This window comes from Ziziphus jujuba, chromosome 9 (genome assembly GCF_031755915.1).
Source record: "Ziziphus jujuba cultivar Dongzao chromosome 9, ASM3175591v1".
NCBI classification, from domain to species: domain Eukaryota; kingdom Viridiplantae; phylum Streptophyta; class Magnoliopsida; order Rosales; family Rhamnaceae; genus Ziziphus; species Ziziphus jujuba.
In genome coordinates this window covers 19,606,542-19,625,548 of record NC_083387.1, presented here as the reverse complement: position 1 = coordinate 19,625,548, position 19,007 = coordinate 19,606,542, and the positions used below count along the sequence as shown (strand labels likewise).

The 19,007-nt window shown below is 33.3% G+C and overlaps 3 protein-coding genes across 7 annotated transcripts; 2 read left to right on the top strand and 1 right to left on the bottom strand.

Annotated features, from left to right (window-relative positions):
* Positions 1–1,794: 1,794 nt before the first annotated feature.
* LOC107427187 (homoserine kinase) lies at positions 1,795–4,675 on the top strand. Its single transcript, XM_016037550.4, has 2 exons — positions 1,795–3,046; positions 4,460–4,675. The coding sequence occupies exon 1, from the start codon at positions 1,914–1,916 to the stop codon at positions 3,021–3,023; it is 1,110 nt and encodes a 369-aa protein (XP_015893036.2). The 5' UTR covers positions 1,795–1,913; the 3' UTR covers positions 3,024–3,046; positions 4,460–4,675.
* A 2,950-nt stretch (positions 4,676–7,625) lies between these two features.
* LOC107427183 (RING-H2 finger protein ATL8) lies at positions 7,626–9,676 on the top strand. The gene has a single exon (XM_016037542.4). It carries the CDS (start codon positions 7,992–7,994, stop codon positions 8,469–8,471), a length of 480 nt encoding a protein of 159 aa, XP_015893028.4. The 5' UTR covers positions 7,626–7,991; the 3' UTR covers positions 8,472–9,676.
* LOC107427185 (monosaccharide-sensing protein 2) lies at positions 9,505–18,748 on the bottom strand. 5 transcript variants are annotated; one of them, XM_025076948.3, is made up of 6 exons: positions 18,587–18,748; positions 16,804–16,989; positions 15,961–16,527; positions 12,132–13,066; positions 11,439–11,626; positions 9,505–10,142 (listed from the first exon to the last, which is right to left on the bottom strand). In XM_025076948.3, the coding sequence occupies exons 2-6, from the start codon at positions 16,880–16,882 to the stop codon at positions 9,698–9,700; spliced, it is 2,214 nt and encodes a 737-aa protein (XP_024932716.1). In that variant the 5' UTR covers positions 16,883–16,989; positions 18,587–18,748; the 3' UTR covers positions 9,505–9,697. The 5 variants fall into 5 exon arrangements, with proteins under 5 accessions (XP_024932716.1, XP_015893033.1, XP_015893031.1 ...); XM_016037547.4 differs by lacking the exon at positions 18,587–18,748 and adding an exon at positions 18,255–18,414; XM_016037545.4 differs by lacking the exon at positions 18,587–18,748 and adding an exon at positions 17,685–17,843.
* Between the last annotated feature and the right edge of the window lie 259 nt (positions 18,749–19,007).

Sequence of the window (19,007 nt, the reverse complement as noted above, 5' to 3'; positions counted from 1 at the left end):
ATTAGTGAACCTGTCAACGTTGATTGACTTTTGATTTACCAAAGTTTTAAGGTTAAAAAAAAAAAAGGAATTATGCATTGATTCTTGAGTGAATGAATTTTAACGAATGTATTATTTTACATTATTTGTTCTAATAATTTTAATTTGATTTTATAGGAGTGAGATGATGATATTAATGTTTGCTATTTAATAAGTGCATGATGTGTATCATTTGCTACATTTTCTTCTCTATTTTCTATTGGAGACTATGTTGTATTATTCTAATTGTATTTTATGTTTGGATAATTATAATTTATTATTTATATTTTATATTTGGAAAATTTTTTATTTGTATTATATATTTATAAATTAGTAAGTTCCAAACCGATCAACCAATCCAAACCAAACCGATCATAAATGGTTTGGTTTGGTTTGGTTTGGATTTAATGCTTTAATGGTTTGGTTTGGATTGTAAATTAGAAAAACCGATATGTATGGATTGGGTTGTATTTCGGTCCAAAACCGAACCAACCCAATCCATGCCCACCCCTACCCTCAATACCTATCAAAAGTTAAGCAAACTAAGGTTCAAAATTTTAGTACCGATAGAAATAGAAAAGGTTTAAAATATGAAAATATCCGCAGAACTATAGAAAATTATCGAATATTGATAAAAATTCATGAAAAATAATAAAAATTGAAGGAAATTTCTTTTGAAAAATAAAAATTTCTATTGAAACTTTAGAATTAACTTAATTAATTAATTAATTATTAAATTGACTATTAAAATTGCAAATATTGAATGGATATTATAATTCTCTTAATCAATTGATTTATAATAAGCGTTAACAGTTAAAAATATACTATCATTAATTAAAAAATATAAAAATACATATTTAATAAAATTATTTATTAATTAAGATATATAGAGTAATTATTATAATTACATTATATTTTATAAATGTTATTTCAATACTATAAAAAAACTCCTAGATAGTTGAAAATTATTTGTATTTTTCTTATTTTCATTTCAAATGTGAAATGTAAGGAGTAATTATTAAAAAATATATCTCTTTGATAATTTTGCATGTAAATTGATACTGAAATTTTAAATTTTAGTTTGCAGAAAATATATTTTCTACATATCTTTCAATTTTTGTCTACATTCTAATTTTTACTTACTTTTTGATATTTATATAAATATTAAATTTATTATTGTTAAAAAATAATAATATTTAGGTAAATTTATAACTTATGATACTAATTTTATCTAAAAATATGATAGATAGACTTATTTAATGTAATTTTGAAGTTTTTTGTTAAATGTAAATTTTTTTTTATTTGCCTAATTAGTGGAAGATAATTAAAAACTAGAAAAAATTATCGATAATATTCATTTTATAAAAATTTTTTATTAAATATCAATAATATTTATAAAAAATTTTTAAAAAAATTTAATAAAAAAAATCATAGATATTTTAATCAAATTGTAAAATATTTGATGTGTACATTGTCACGGAAATTTCTATAGAAATTATAAAAAAATATCAAAAATTTTAATGGATATTATAAAAATTATATTTATTTTTATTTGAAAATTAAATTTTATTTTAATATATTTAAAAAATAGAAATTTCACAAAAATTTCACAATAAATTTGTATATTCCGACTTAGATTGAAATGTTTATGAAATTTAAGATTTATTGATAAAAAAAGTTGTAAAGTTATGGAAAATACAAGGTGCAGTTGAAAAAATAATAATAATAACAAATGGATAAATGACAAAGAAATGAAAAGGAAAACCGGTAAATGCCTCTCTTCTGCTTAAAAATAAAAAACACACAGGGTTTTGTCTCTACTCTGTCAGCAAAACCCTACTTCTTTCCGTCTCACTCGCACCAACTCTCTCTGTCTCTCTTTTTCTGCTTCTTCAATGGCGATCTGCTACCAATCTCCCATCAAACCCATCACCATCCCACAATCGAAAGCACTTACCAACCCAAAACTTTCCTTTAGATGCAATCTCTCCCTTCCGTCCAGATCAAACCCACTGACCATCTCCGAGCCCGAACCCGTCTATGCCTCCGTCAAGGCCTTCGCACCCGCCACCATAGCCAACCTCGGTCCGGGCTTCGACTTCCTCGGTTGCGCCGTCGACGGTCTCGGCGACTTCGTCTCCCTCAGCCTTGATCCCAATGTCCAGCCGGGCGAGGTCTCCATCTCCGAAATCTCTGGCGACAACGCCAACAGGCTCAGCAAGTCCCCTCTCTGGAATTGTGCAGGAATCGCCGCCATCGAGGTCATGAAGATGCTCGGCATCCGATCGGTGGGGCTGTCGCTTTCCCTCGAGAAGGGGTTGCCATTGGGAAGCGGGTTGGGATCGAGTGCGGCGAGCGCAGCCGCCGCCGCGGTGGCTGTGAACGAGCTTTTCGGAGGGAAGCTGGGGGTTAAGGAGCTCGTGATGGCGGGGCTTAAATCGGAGGAGAAGGTTTCCGGCTACCACGCGGACAATGTGGCGCCGGCGATCATGGGAGGCTTCGTATTGATCCAAAACTATGAACCTGTGGAACTGATTCCACTGAGATTCCCGGAGGAAAAGGATCTCTTTTTCGTACTGACCACGCCGGAATTCGAGGCTCCGACGAAGAAGATGAGGGCGGCATTGCCGGCGGAGATCGGAATGCCGCACCACGTATGGAATTCAAGCCAAGGAGGGGCATTGGTGGCCGGAGTATTGCTAGGGGATTTGATTATCTTAGGCAAGGCCTTATCGTCGGATAAGGTTGTCGAGCCTAGGAGGGCACCTCTGATTCCGGGCATGGAGGCTGTGAAGAAAGCCGCCATTGAAGCCGGCGCATTCGGGTGCACGATAAGCGGCGCCGGACCGACTGCGGTTGCGGTGATCGACGACGAGAAGAAAGGGGCCGAAATTGGGGAAGAGATGGTTAAGGCATTCTTGAAGGAGGGAAATTTGAAAGCTGTGGCTAACGTGCATAGACTGGACAGGATTGGTGCCAGACTCATTAGCGGCATTCCTAGATGAAATTGCGCCAAGTTCTTTTCAGGGTATGTTGTTATTGGTTTATATTGTTCCACTTACTGTGGTTTTTGTGCTATGCTTGTTTTTTTGCTTGGTGACTTAGAAAATGTGTTTCTCTTTGGCATAAGTGGAAAAAAAAAATTCACAAACTGAATCCACTCACCTATAAATTTTATTTTATTTTATTTTATTTTAACTTTTTTGAGTAACAAAGAAATCCCAAATCTTATGTGATGCTTTACATATTGTGACATTGTCAAATGCAAAAACATGATTTGGGCTTTGATTTCATTTGATGAATTAGTTTTCAGATATGATAACCCTCATGTGGTGCAAATTTTGATTTTCATGAAGACTAATTTTAAGACTCTTGAGCTGAAATCTTTGATGGCAATCATAATGATCATTGTAAAAACATGAACCTTGAAACAGGAAAGTGAAGTAGCTTCCCCAAAGTGAACTTTCATGTTTGAAAAACCATCATAAATATAATAAAAAAGTTTCACATATACCATGTAATCTGTTTCTTTGGAAGTAAGTGGTAGGTTGAGAATTTTGAGAAATATTCCAAAATTCATACCAGCATGGAACTACAATGCAGAAACATATTTCATGTCTTCCTTGTATCTTCAATTACCTACTGTTAATAAAGATTAAACAACTTAAGCAACTTCAGAAAACAAAAAGCTCTTTTAGCAGTAACCTGACCATGAAGGTTATATGTCTATATATATGCTGAATCTATGACCATAAAGTTAGTATGCATAGATAAGGATTTCCACTCATGTAACAAAGAAATTTTATCTGTTATTCAGTGGACGATCTCACCAACTTTAACATTTCTAGGCATAAATATATGGAATATTCCTTTATGCAATTTTTTTCTGGAAATTATTGAAATTTGTCACAGCTCCAAAATGATTTGCTGTATATGTCAGTTGCTTTAATATATTATGCAGGAGACTCCATACAAAGCAGCATAGAAAATGAGTTTTTATGTTTCTGCATTGCACTTTACAAGTACTACCAAAAATATGCATTAATGCTGTAATGACCAATGCCCCCAAAACAGAACAGAAATTGACAACCTGCTTAAATTCTTAGCAGAAGAATGCAGCAGCCATATAAACCCGAATCTTTCCTTTTTCTTCTGTGTTTTTTCTTCTCCGAAAATTTAACTGCACGGTTTAGAAAGTAATTAATTATACTATTATATGAACCAACACCATAAATTTGAAATTTCGAAGTCAAAAAAAATAAAAAATAGAAATTTGAGATTTGAGATTTCCACTTCAATTTTCCATTCCATCCTCATTTTAATTTTTGCTTATTCTATGTGCAACAAAGTTTTCAAACCAAACCTGCAAACCTTATTTGTATGTACATGACACACCTTGAAGTAAATAAGCAACTAAAAAAGTCTTGTACTTGTGTTTCAGATGATCTGATCGAAGTTCTGAATTCGATGAACGAATCCCGCCTATTTAGCCAAGGCAAGAGCAGAGGAAAAAAAAAAAAAAAAATGGTATGACAGATAGACATCATACATATATAGAATACATAAACATGTATCTATATGCGCGTGAAGCTGTGTACATTTCCATAGACGTGTCTGTAGAAGCTGTTTCACAGCAATGACAATTTTTATTTTTTTATTTATTATTTTTTTTTTATAAGATCACTGCACAAAATCAGCTATTATGTTTATCATCATCAAAAAAAAAAAAAAAAAATGGAGGACAGGTATCATGAATAAAAGCCAAAGTCAAAAGTAATACAAAAATGTAATCTATAACATAATTGGGATTAGATACATATATACTGTTTAGAGTCAGTGCTATGTTCCCAAAATTTGTTTGGTATTTGCTAATATAGTCTATGAATGCATAATGAATCTAATAAAATAATAGTCATTCTATGTCAATACTATTTTGCCATCAAAATCTCATTTTATGAGTTTTTAAATTGTTTAAATAGGATCTAATAATGTATTTTTATTAAGAGAGAGAGAGAGAGAGAGAGAGATTTATAAATTTAATGGTAAACTATAATAAGACAAAATGAATTTTTTGTGGACTTGAATAAATCATTAACACACGTCTTCAAATTTCAATCTTTAAAGCATTTAAAGGTTTTTAAAGCATTTAAAGGTTAATAAAAAAGATTTTGATAGTTTTATATCACATTAATTCTATATAAAAATTTTCTAATAAAATAATAGTCTATTGGTTAGCAATCAAAATTTGATGATTCCAACTGTTTATACGTCAATCTTGAACCACAAATTGAAACCAACACTTTGTTCCACATTCTAATACCCGTCTAACTACCTCAAACCATAGAAGCTTGCTTAGAATTAAATCTACTCCAAAACTTTCTAACTCAAATCATTTATTGACACCTAAAAACTCTGGGTTGACTTGTTGGACTGTTTGTAGACTACAAAATGTCATATATAACATGTTGATCTTACCGCCTTGTACAAATCAAGATGAAGTCAAAAGCTTTTGGAAAGATTGTTGGGAAACCAAATATATATGTGTATATATATATATATATATATATATATATATGTAAATGTAGAGTTTTGTTATAAAAATTGTTTGCCCTTTTACAATATGGGCCTATAACAACAGATAATGTGTGTGATGTCTGTGTTTTACAACATGTATTTGATGTTAGACAATCTTATAGCAAAATTCTATATATAATTAGTTTTTTATTACAATATCGCAACAGTTTTTTTATCCATAATATGTTGCATAATATTGGAATATGTGTAAATTTTATCAAAATGTTTTGATAAAAATTATATATATATATATATATATATATATATATATAGGAAACAAAAAATCTTGTAGTTGAAACTATAATCCTTGCATAAAGAGTATAGAATGGGGAGTATAATAGATTTATTTAAAGATGAAATATATAGAAACATTAACACATCTGAATTTACAAATATATGTAATATTTTTACCTACTCATTATGCTTCTCCTTTTATTTTATTTTTATTATTATTATTTTGAATTCTGCTTTCTAGTTTTCTGAAAGCTTCTCAGCCATTTTTCAGATAAAAAATAATAATAATAAAATCAAAAACACAAACAAATTCAAAAGTCTAATTGATCAAAGATAGTACTGATATATCAGGAGAAAAGAAAGCAAAGAATGAAAAGCATATATTATTATTACCAAGAAAAAAAATGAAAAACACATTATTATTACCCCCCAAAAAAAAAAATTTGAAAAGCACATGTTAATTATGATTGCAGCCTTTCATTGCCAATGCGATAAGAGGTTTTTGAAACAAGAAGAAAAAAATCAATACGCAAAGGAAGACAAGTTTTTAATTTATTCACCAAAAAGAATAAAGCAACATATTTTGTGGATTGAGCACTCTAATATAATTCCTGAAGCATGAAAATATCAAACAAACTGTCGACATAATCAACTGATATATCCCAATCATTATATTGACGTCTCGTACCTAAAGTTATAAAAAAATGAACAATGAAAAAACAAAAAAAATATATCCAAAAACGTACACTATAACTACTAAATCTATGAGCATGAAAAGAGCTATGAATGTACATTTTAATATTTTATTGATTAATATATATGATTACATAATTATAAATTTTTAAATGTATATAATTTAATAATATAAATAATTCAAAATTGACAAATAATATTTATTTATTACATTTATTTGATATTTTTAACATCATTCAACATGAAAATGATGTCATTATTTTATCTACTTTTTGCTATTAATAGTTCTTTTGATTGATGAAGCATTGCACAGAATCCCATGAAAAAAATATTCACAAAATTCAGATATTAAGATGGAGAGCAATGAGCTACAAGAAGAAACTAAAAAGGAAGAACCAGAATGAATGTTGAATGAATCTAATTATAATTAAACATTTTTTTATTTTTTTTTGGTTTTTGGGAAGTGTATATTTTTAGGTGTATATAGTCCACTTTATAATTAGCGGAGTCCTGAGGTAATATCAGTTTTAATATGACATTTGCCATTTTTTTATTTTTTTTTTTGGGGTAGAAATGACATTTGCCAGTTGAGTTGTCTATGAAAAGATATGAATGAACAGATAGATTATATACAGCTGTCTGAACAGGGTTAAAACTAATCTTATGAGCCCACACATACCTATGCGGTCAGAAAAATCAGACCAATTTACCATTGCATTTTGAATTTTCATTAAAATATTTATAAAAAAAATTCAAGAAACAAAAAAGCTGACCTTTGACATTGAGAGTCTCTCATCAAACGGAGAGAGGCAGATTTGAGATTCCAGGACACAATTAGCCATATAACAAAGTTACCACAATTTTTTTTTTCCTCTTTCCATAAATACATTTGGAACCATAAAGAAATGTAATTGGAACAGCAGGTTTCACAGGAGCAACTATCCTGCCAATTATTAAACTTGGTTTGTATCATTTTAGTTCTTGGTACATCATCGACCTACCAAAATAAATAAAGGAACAAAATTTAAGGGTCAAGCATACGGCGACAATACTATCATCCTCAATAATGTTTAAAAAAAAAAAAAAAAAAAAAAGGAATTAGACTAAAAGCAATGGTTCACAAATGGACTAAAAGCATCATGAAAGAAAAAGGCTAAAAGCTCCATATATATGATTTAGCTGCATGAAAAATATAGCTTTCTAGCCTAAAAAGAAATAAAATTAAATAAATAAAAGGAAAAAGGGACAAGGACTAATAATAAGGTTGGAAAAAGACTTTTGTAGGGTAGTTGGTCATTATAAATGCTTAATAATTTTCACCCTTAGTGTTCTAGTTCTGGTTTTCTCCTCCATAGAAAGTTCCCATTTTTCGTTCAACCTTTAGAATCTCTCTGCAACTTAATTTTTTTTTTTTTTCCACCGGCACAAACATTTCTTTTTTTTTTTCCGTTCCTTTCTTTCTTTCTTCAAATATGCATGGCATGGCTTCTCCATTGATGTCTCTCCTTGCAAAGTCCACCATAATCATCATCCTCTTCCTTCTCTTCTTGTTCATCCTCAGCTGCATCATTATCATCATGGTCGGTTGGAGAATAGCTTGGCTTTCATGGTACCACCACCACAATATAGCAGCCAGAAATGGTTCCTTTGCTTCTTCTTCTTCTTCTTCTTCTCATCATCAGCCTTCTCTTCCTAGCAGAGGTCTTGACAAAACCATTCTCCGATCGCTTCCCCGGATTGCATACAATGCTAATGTAAATGGGAAGCTCTCGGAGTGTGCAATATGTTTGATGGAGTATGTGGATGGAGATGCTATCAGGGTTTTGCCTCATTGTGGCCATACTTTCCATATGAACTGTGTTGATAGGTGGCTTAAGTGCCATTCTTCTTGTCCTTCTTGCCGGCATATCCTAGCCATCGGACGGCCTTGTCAAAAGTGTACCGGCTTCTGATTCACTCGTGGTATTCACCATAGTCAGAAAAAGATGATGAGAAATATGCTTTGCAGGTTTTTCTAATTTTGTTTCTGCTTGATGAATATATATATATATATATATGCATGTATCTTCCACACCAAAGAGAAAAATTTGATAATGTTGTTCTTGGGTTTATGTAAATTATGGTGGCTTTTGTTTGGGGCCTTTTTTTTTTTTTTTTTAAATATATATATATAATATACTGTCATATATATATATATATATATATATGAGGGTTCTTGGTGAAAATTGAACAAACTTGTTAATAATGGGGAAGATGAGTTTAGGGGGTCAAAATTGTATTGAAGCTTTTCATGATCCAATTTTTGGGTGTGAATTTGAGGCTTCGTTTCGAGAGGAAAGCTAACATAAAAGATCAAGTTTATGTTAACTATAGCTGTGCTGATCAAAGAGTTAAAGAAGGACCGCAAAAAGAGACTACGAAATTTCAAGCTGCAAATCTTGATGCAGATCCTGTGTTTAGCATATGAAACTCAATGCTATCAAACATCAGAGCAAAACAAGAGTAACGTGAGAGGTTATGGGCATACTGTCGTCTGAACTGTCACTGATCAACAAGGTATGGGCATACTCCAGTTTGGAACAATTCACATTTCACTAGCATTATGGCAAAAGGTTGACATTTTTCTTTGCTCATAAAATCACCAAAAAAAAAAAAAAAAAATCAAAATCAAAAATCAAAAAAAAAAAAAAAAAAAATGTATTAGATGCAATTTGTACTGTTTAATACCCTGGCATGCCATTGAAGATATCAAATTGGACAGCTTTTGTACAAAGTGGGATTTAGGAAAGAAAATTTCTCAAGCTTTCTACATTGCTCTTCTACTTAGATCATACATAACCACATAACCAGCCACAATGAAACAGACTTTGCCCTGGATACCTCTCGCTCAATGGTAGATTCGAACTTTCTTCCTGATGCAGGCTGGTTTAGCCGTGCACAAACAGAGCTTACATTCAATAGTTTCGACCCACCGAAACAAACAAGTTATACAGAAACCTCTGAAGCTTGTTCATTTTCATGTATAACAAATGAGAGAGGAAAGAAATGGTTCTTTCTACACAAATCAAACACAGAATTCCAAAAAATCCATACACAACAAAGAAATGAAAACAAACGTCAAAATTTTAATTCCTTTTTTTTTTCTTTTTTTTTTTTTGTAAATCCATTTCGGACCAAATCAATTGTTCTTGGAAGCTGCAACCTGCTTCGCACCAACAGAGAAGAACTCAGTGATGACTTCGAGTGGCATCCCCTTGGTTTCCGGCACTTTCAAGAACACAAACACCCATGATATGACGCATACGACCGCATAAATCCCGAAAACACCAGAAAGGCCAACAGATTTGAGCATCACAGGGAGCGTGTAGGTAACAATGATGTCGCCAATCCAGAACGTGAGAGCGCAGATGGCAATGCAGAGTCCACGAACGCGGGTCGGAAAGATTTCGGCACAGAGAATGTTAGGAATTGGTCCAAAACCCATTACAAAGCAACAGAAGTAGACTATAACACTAATGGTTGAGATAGCTGCATTCAAAACACTGCCCAAATCTACAATGCTCCCAAGGACCAAGATCACAAGAGCCGTTATCAAAATGGGGATCGTGCTGAGCAATAAACTCCTGCATTTTATGGGGAAAACAATGATCACATTTGAGGGGGGAAAAAACTAGAAATAAAAATTAGCAATTGAAAACGAGAAAACTAGACTTCCACTTCTTTGGTCATAAAAGAATGTGTGTAAATTATGCTTTTTTGTAAATGAATATAAATTAATCAACATAATGATACTCAATTCCATATAAATCAGAAATTTATTCCATGGAGATTTCATTTCAACAAGATTTATAGCATTTTTATGGAAGAGTCCAACATGTAATTCCAATTGAATTTGAGCCACAGGCTGCCACAAGCCATTTACATGGACTTCATTGTAGATATCCCTACAAAGCAATAAATGACCCCATACCATTGAAGGCTAAACCATTGCAGTTGGGAATAATAAATCCAAAATGCCAGTACGAAAAACATTTTATGAAGACCAGCTTATGACCACGCCTTCCACGTATGCATAATATAAAAGAACAAAACCTAAACATGGCTAGATTAGTGAATATCAAGTAGAGGACACCAAAATTACAATGAAACAACCATTATACTATGAAAGATTGTAAAGCTACGTTTATAAATTTTAAAAACTAACCAAACCGAAGTTCATGTTTCCTTAAAGCATCTAAACCTCTAATTGCAAGCATTCTGTAATTAAAAAGTTTCAAAAATTTGCTCGAAGGATGAAACAAACAGAATCGAACTAAAAAGCTAAAGTTGATAACAGAATGGTACAATACTAAAACACAATGAGTGAAAACAAACTCTTCTTAAGCGTAGCCAAGAATCACCAGAGAAGATCACTAGCCCTTCTCTGACTTGGGAAGTTGGCTTATGATTCATACGGGTCACCAAAATGGTTAACATTTTAAGACACATCTTTGAGTGGATTAAGAAAGCGTGTTGTTTCAGCACAGAAGAAAATTACTAGGGATAACAGTGACACTGGATTCAAAGGAGGAGACCCCTCCAGACTTGATTAAATTGATTGAATACGAATATTGATTCATCTTCCAGCATGAACATAATAACCTCAAAAAATTAATAAATATTTAAAAAAAGAAAAAAAAGAAAAAGACATTCAATAAGAATGACCCCACTGTGCATCAATTCTACACACATCTGAATTTGAATAATTTTTTTTCAATTTAAGAAATTTGGTAAGAATTTTAAAAATGGCCACAATGGACATAAAAGCTACCATTTTTACCCAGACAGTTACCCAATGACCAAACCTCAACAAATTACCTCCTGACACAAATCTTTATTCAACATAAGCAAAACGTCACATAACAGGAACTAGAGATTACCTCCTGCCAGCGATATCCATAAGCCTCATGGCAACAGCTATACAAGGAAGCATCAGCAAAGTTGTTAATGTACTAATAAGCAGAGATGTAGATGATGAACTAAGACCCAAGTTGGACAGAAGAACTCCAACACCTGCCTGCTCAAGAATTTGAGGTGTGTAGTAGAGAACCCCATTTATTCCAGAGAACTGGGAACAGAATGCAAAAGCTTAGAGGCAAGTAATTTAAAAATGAAGCAGAAAATAAGATTTAGTCACTTTTCTACAATAAGCGTCATTAAACTGTTAATTCAAATATATTACTGTTTGAATAACAGAGAAAAAAAAGGAAAAAGTAACTGGTCCAACGTCATTAAATCTTAATAAAAGTAAAATTGAATTTCGGATTCAAGAATATATTACTAAAAAATACAAATTCCTTATAGGAGAGAGATTAGCCAATTTTAAGTACCAAAGTATGGTAAAACCCTCCCTCAAAGTCTGTTTAGTACTTCCTAGAAACTGTAAAATAGTTGATAACAGAAATCAAACTAAAACCATTTTACAAGAGTATGGAAGGAGATGCTTCACCATAATCCAAGTGACTAATTAGTGTGGATGTCAGATAAATATTGTTCTAGAAAGATAAGTCGAGGAGGACAAAGAGGTTACCCAAGCAAAAAAGTAAAGGTTTTTAGAAGATAATTTTGGTTACCTGCTGAAGGATTTGAATTCCCACGCCAACAACCAAAGCATGTTTGACTCCCGGTTCAAAAAGATCACTAAAACTTGGCCCTTTCGTAGCCGTTGTAGATGGGTGAACCATAGCTGGTCCAACGGGATTCTGATGAATAAGTTCCCTTGAATAAAGAGCTGGTTGGCTAACCAGAGCAGAAGCTTGGACGAACTCACCATCTGCTGGGGCATCACCACCAGCAATGGAAACTATAGACCCACGTCGAGATCCAGAGACACCTTCTTCATGTAAATAAATTCTTTTAAAACCTCCTTGCTTCTTTCCATCTTGGCCTTCTTTCTCAGTCCATTTCCATGCCAACTGCCAACCACCACCAATCCCAGTGCTACCTTCTCCAGCATTTCCTTGCAATATACTGCTCTGCCTCATGCTTGTAAGGCTTCCATGAGAAGGGGCAACCATGTCTTTTTCCATGCTTGTTGTCTGACGTGATATCAACGGACTGTGCAAATTGTCATCAGACTCAGCCCCAGCAGCATCTGATGTATACTCCTCACCTTCTCTTGCAAGGCTCTCTTCATCCCACTCTTCATTTCTAGGTTGATTTCCTCCCACACTGAACATGCTGCCAAAGTGTGGAAAGAGTGTGCTTCTCATGCTTCCAGATTCAGGAAGCTTCTCATGAACACTGCCAAAAAGAGTAACAAGAGGATCAACAATTCCACTCTGATTTGCCAAACTTCCATGCCGAGACACAAGGCCAAGAGTACTCTGCCCAGTGACAGGTCTGGCAACCCAGGAGAGACCTTGTTCAGGCCCATACAACTTGATTTTATCTTTATCAGCAGATGGATCGTGGTCATCAGCAAGTTCATTGGCTGGGCCAATTATGTACTCCTCTATGGATGTTTCACCCCCAACTCCAAGGCCCTCAACCAGTAAAGCCATCTCGCCTGTTTATATGAGAAGGATCAGTATTTTTAAAGTAATGCATCATTATTTTCAAACAGTCACCGTCCCTAGACAACTTGTAGTGATTAAATTTTCCTTTCTTCATATAATGAAAAGAGAAAGAATAATCTTAAGTGATATCTTGATCTGTCACTGAAGCAATGTATCATAGGATCTAGTAACCCAATAGCAATAACATAAAAAAGGAAGTAAAAAAGCAACATCAATTATTGGATGAATTATCCACATCATAATTGCTGAGAGCCTCTAATCCCTCACAGACCTAAGTACATGGACATGCTCAAAAGAGCTAATATGCATTGATACAAAGCAGTAAAGACAATGAAGGATGTGAGACATTTCTTTTCCTCTTTTCTTTTTTCTTCTTTTAAATCTTCCTTTTTTTCTTTCCTTTTACAAAGCGAAGTTTCCATGATTCACTTTTGTCATTATAAGAAAACATGTGAAACCCAAAGAAAGTCTATTTATGTGCAATATACATATAAGAATACATGATATTGTAAGTAAGTAATGGATGGATGCAGTATTTTAGAAGTGAAGGCAAAAGGCAAGGTATTTCGGTATGCCTGGGGTGGCCAATAAGCTCCAAAAGGTTTAGGCAGAAGGTTTTCAGAAGTCCAATTTTTTCCATAATAAATAAATTTATAAAAAAAAAAATAGAAATATAATCAAAACTAAAAATAAAGAAAAGAAAGCAACCCCTATAATAAGTATATAATCAAATAAATTTTAAAGCTAGCACATACCCACCATCAACTCAAATTTAACAATCCCAATTAGTCTAAAAATCCACCCCAAAAAAAAAAAAAAAAAAAAGAGTAAATCCTTGAAGATCAATATGTGAAGTTTGAAGACTGAGAAACCAAAACTGAAAAAAAAAAAAAAAAATGGAGTTATGGGGTTCCAGGCTACATATGGCTAGGGTCCATATCAGTTGTATTTTAAGAATTTTTTTTTTTTTTTATTTTGTATTTTTCACAAGACCCCAGAATGTCTAAAGGCCGCCTCACTGGTTGAGACAAGAAAGGCAGGCATAATATGCACTGCACATGTTCCTCAACAAAGGAGGCACCACCTGATGTAGGACAGGTGGGTTAAAATCATAAAACCCTAGTAATTATAATCCTATGTGATCTCCATCGTTCTCCATCACCACCTCAATACATTTTAAGGATTCTCACTAAAAGCAACCTTCAAACCACAGGATGCATGGTCAACTTGTGAATTTATCACAATAATTACAGATACTTAGGTAAGAATGTCCAAAGGCCAAAAAAAAAAAAAAAAAAAAAAAAGAAATACATAATTCACACCATAATATCAGAAATTATGTCCCCTTAAATCAACAGCTTTCCTTTGCACAATTAAAGTTATTTTTTGCACTCTTCACAAATTTTTTGTTTTGTTTAGAAGTCCAGTATTCTTCATCAGAATTTAGCCACTGAAAAGGCCAAGTGACAATATTAGGAATATTTTACATAGACCTTCTGGTATTAATTAAGGGGAAAAAACTCTTCAAATAAAAGACTCATAGACCTTCTGGTATTAATTAAGCAGAAAAAACTCTTCAAATAAAAGACCTTAAATACACCAACTACATGTTTATAAGACTTGATTGTTACAAGAAATCCTTAGAGCATCTCCAATCAAGTGCTATATTGGCGCAAAAAGTAGAAATTTGGTGAAAATTTGCTCCAATCATGCGCCATTTGTCGCACCGTTTTGCGGAAATGAATAATATTGCACCAAATTTGGTGCACTACTGTTCACGCACCAAATTCCTGTTCATATCCCTTTTTTTAATTTAAGTTTTTAAATTTTACAAAATGACCTCCAATATTAGAAAAAAAGGAATACAAAGAAAATATTCTTTTTTGGTGTTAGAAATGATATAATGGGCTGAAGAAAAATTACTGTTTAATTTTACTTTTGCATCATTTTTGGTGCAATGGATTGGAGAAGCTCTTAGAGAAAATATTGTCATAAACATCTCAATAACAATGTCCAAGGTTTTTATTGCAGATCAGCCCAGAATGAATCCAATTACATTAATCAGGACTAGCTATTTTTTTTTTTTTAAATGTCTTTTTCAATTGATCCAATAGGATTCATTAGACAGGAACAGTCCTGATAAATGCTGATAATTGTCACATGTAGTATTAGAACAGAAAAATCTAGTAGAAAATGAATTATTGTTTCTAAGTCATCCAGGCGAAGTAACCACTGACACAATCTATATCACGCTTTTAACTTTCACTATTCAGACAAGATACAGTACTCTAAATGTATGTTTTCGCTGAATCTTAATCATGGACATAATATACTATACATGAGGTGGGTAAAATGAACAGCCTTACAGTATATCTAACAGCATATGATAACAATTAAAACCTCACTCTCATCCCCTCATAAAAGTAAAATCAAAATTATGACTTTGTTCTATAAATCAAAAGCATAAAATGAAGCACGGAGACCCTGAACTGCCAAATAACATGAGGAATAAATGCAACCCTGGACTAAGGTTCTAAAGAAGAATATGAAAAGAAACTTTGTCTCTCAAACACAAAAGTAAGAAATAAGTCATTTTATCTGCTATAATTCTATATTACCTAAGGTGTATCTTGAAATGCAATTCAATTACTCCAGTTTTCTCCTTCAGAAAACTTCAGTATCTATGGGTCAGAGAATGTTAATCAGTTCTTTCTCAACTGTTTGTATTAAAAATCTATCGCTCGATCAGATATCAAGCTAACCTCCAAATTAAACATAAAACCTCCAAACAATGTAACAATTTCAAAAACTGAAAAGATAAATAGAATGAGATTTTAAATCATGGAAATAGCCACTTCAGAAGTAATAGATCAGAAAGGCTGACCTGCAACATCTTCTCTTCCACGCAGCCTCTGTAAAACTTTCTTTGCTTCAAGCATCCGGCCCTTGCTCACAAGCCATCGTGGAGACTCAGGCAAGTAAAACACAGTTAAGACAAAAAAAATAATAGAGGGAATGGAAAGAACCCCAAGCATCAACCTCCAGCTCGGCGCATTCATTAGAGACATTCCAAAAACCATGCAATAGGACAGAAACATCCCAACAGAACCAGTGAACTGTGGAAGGGTATTTAATGATCCCCTAATTTCAGGTGGGGCTGTCTCAGATATGTAAACTGGGACAAGAGTAACTGCCAGACCGATTCCAAATCCATCTAAAAGCCTCGCTAAGAGCAGGACATAAACATTGGGAGCCCACAACATCACAATACCGCTAACAAAATAAAGCACAGATGATAAGATAAGCAAGGGACGGCGGCCTAGCCAATCTGATATGCCTCCAGAGCATGTTGTGATTAACGTGGCTCCAATTAGCGACGTAGCCACGATAAGCCCCTCTACGGTAGGATTACTTTCCAAATTGAATTCCTTCTTTATATACAAAACAGCTCCTGCAACAAAAACATAAAAATAAAAAGGTCATTCAAAGATTTGATATTCCAAATCTGTATCCTATGCTGTTGAAAACAACAACTCCAAGCTATTCGATAATGCTAACTTGAGAAAAATAAACTTATAGACTCTACCATTAAGTCAATCTGATTAGTATAAAATAGAAAGCTTAAATCTTTGAAGCATGAAAGTGATTTTTATTACTGACAGTCCAAAATAAAGCAACTTACAATATGGGAAATGCTCTCAAATAAGATGGAAGGATAAAAAAATACCTGCTATAGTTGCATTATCCCATCCTTGCAACAAGTTACCAACAGCAGCAGCAACAGCCACAAGCACAGCTCCACTCATCTTTCTGTCAGAATCGATTGCCACCCCTCTTCTGACTAATCCAATTGAGGAAAAATCCCAGATCACTGATAGATCAAAGGGAATCCCTTCTCACTTTGCCCAATCAACTATCAAAAACACAGTGATCCCCAATGAGAAAAATAAGAAAACCTCTACGGAGCAGAGAAACCCATCAAGCATATGTCATCAGACTACTGGATTATACACCTCAATACATCACAATAACATCCAAAGTGAAAACAACCCCAACAAAAAAGAAAAAAAAAAAAAATTGAAACAGGAGAAAATGAAAAGGGAAACCCAAATGTCCAAGTCCAGCAAAGGAAACAAAAAAATCAAAGGTTACCCTTTTACGTTGAGGAAGAAAGCAGAATCGTCGGATTGGTATATTCTATGACTTGTCTCATAAAAAATATCGAACCGTGTGATGGGATTTTCCCCACCAAAAAAAAAAAAAAAAAAGGGAAAAACAAAAAAAAAAAAAAGGAAAAACAGAAAAGCAAACGATGCTATTCGATGGAGAGAAAAGTGGAGAGAGGAAAAGCCAAGCGAAACAGAGGGAAAAAGATTTTGTTAGAAACAGAACGAAAATAATGCGTAGCTCTTCGACACCTGCCCTTACGGCTCGCTCACTGCCCAGCACGTCAGCCCTCTGATCTGATGGCAGTTATTTGTCATACTGTCAATCTGTCATCCTTCATAGGCTGGAATTTCGCTTTCAAAGTTTTCTTCTTTTTTTATTGAAAATAAATAAATAAATAAACAAATAAAGCAATGAGATTCAACCAGAGCAAACACAGACCCAGTTAAAGTTTTTCAGTTCTTTAGCAGCAGAGAAACTCTAAAATGTCTTTATATAATGAAAGTTTTTTCTTTTTCGTTTTTATTCGTAGCAGAAATCACGGAGGCTTTCTCTCTCTCTCACATCTGTGTGATGAAGTGGGTATTTTGCAATAATGGAGAAAAGAGCACAGTGCGAAGTTGATGGAAGATATTGGATTTTCTTGGATCGGTCCAAAGCCTTCAACAGCAAAGAAAAGTACTTTTTTTGGGGTCACGCATCACAGAGGCACTAGTGTGGGGAATCTTCTGGGTTTCGACAAAATAGAAAAACCTTAAACTAATACCCTTTCTTAATCTCGCAAACCCAAAAAGCCGAAACTTTACCATTAAATAAATAAAAAAAACCAATTAAATAAACTCAACCCAGATGAAGATTTCCTCCAATGTCGCAGAGCCAGATTGCCAAAATTGAAAATTCACTCAAATTAAAGAATCCCATATGAAGATTTCGTAAAAAAAAAAAAAAAAAAAAAAAAAAAAAAAAAAAAAAAAAGAGAGAAAGAAAAAAATTATTCAATCTTTTACAGACCTGAATACCATGCACACCTTGCCACAGAAACATTACAGCTTAACACAGCTAAGCTAAGCTGACAGCTCTTGAATATTCCCTTTGTAGTTTGATAGTAAGATGTACATATTACCGATGGGACAAAGAATCATGCATAAAATAAAATTTAAATTTAAAAAAAAAAGAAATAAAAATTTTTTTAAATCATGGTTTTCTATGCAAATATGTACAGTTAATAGAGTTGCTCACCCTCTCACTGTCTGCTTACATGGGAAAGAAGTAGAGTTAAAGAAAGGGAAAAATATTAATAATAGTAGTAATAATGAAGCTGAATCGGATCGAATCATATTTACCAGCAGTTACCAAGTTGTAGTTGAACTCCAGAAGCGGACGAGGAATCTACTGCTGCTGCTGCTACACTACTACTTCAACTGGAACTAGGAAAGGAGAATCTATTCCACTTTAATTTTTTTCTTTTTTTTCTTTTTCCCCTCCTTTTGGGTTTTTCCTGATGGAGCTCTAAGATTTTAGTGGAATTATTGTGACCATCACGCAATCAAAATAATCGGGTGGAGTGAGATGAACTTAACTGATATTGATACGTTATATACACTTACGTATTAAATATATATATATATATATATATAATTTAACATATCAAAGTTGGAGAATTATTATAAATAAATAAATAACTCAAAATCATGGAATTTTCAGGATTTTTGAACCACACAGATTGTGAGCCTTTTGTAGGGATGAGCTATTATTGTTATTATT

Bases quoted from the DNA above. Each gene is read 5' to 3' on its own strand.
- LOC107427183 (XM_016037542.4), top strand. From the start codon at position 7,992: ATGCATGGCATGGCTTCTCCATTGATGTCTCTCCTTGCAAAGTCCACC.
- LOC107427187 (XM_016037550.4), top strand. From the start codon at position 1,914: ATGGCGATCTGCTACCAATCTCCCATCAAACCCATCACCATCCCACAA.
- LOC107427185 (XM_025076948.3), bottom strand. From the start codon at position 16,882: ATGAGTGGAGCTGTGCTTGTGGCTGTTGCTGCTGCTGTTGGTAACTTG. The intron at 13,067-15,960 runs GTCAGCCTTTCT...TCATATAAACAG, and splicing joins TGGAAGAGAAGATGTTGCAG to GCGAGATGGCTTTACTGGTT. The intron at 11,627-12,131 runs GTAACCAAAATT...TTCTGTTCCCAG, and splicing joins GAATTCAAATCCTTCAGCAG to TTCTCTGGAATAAATGGGGT.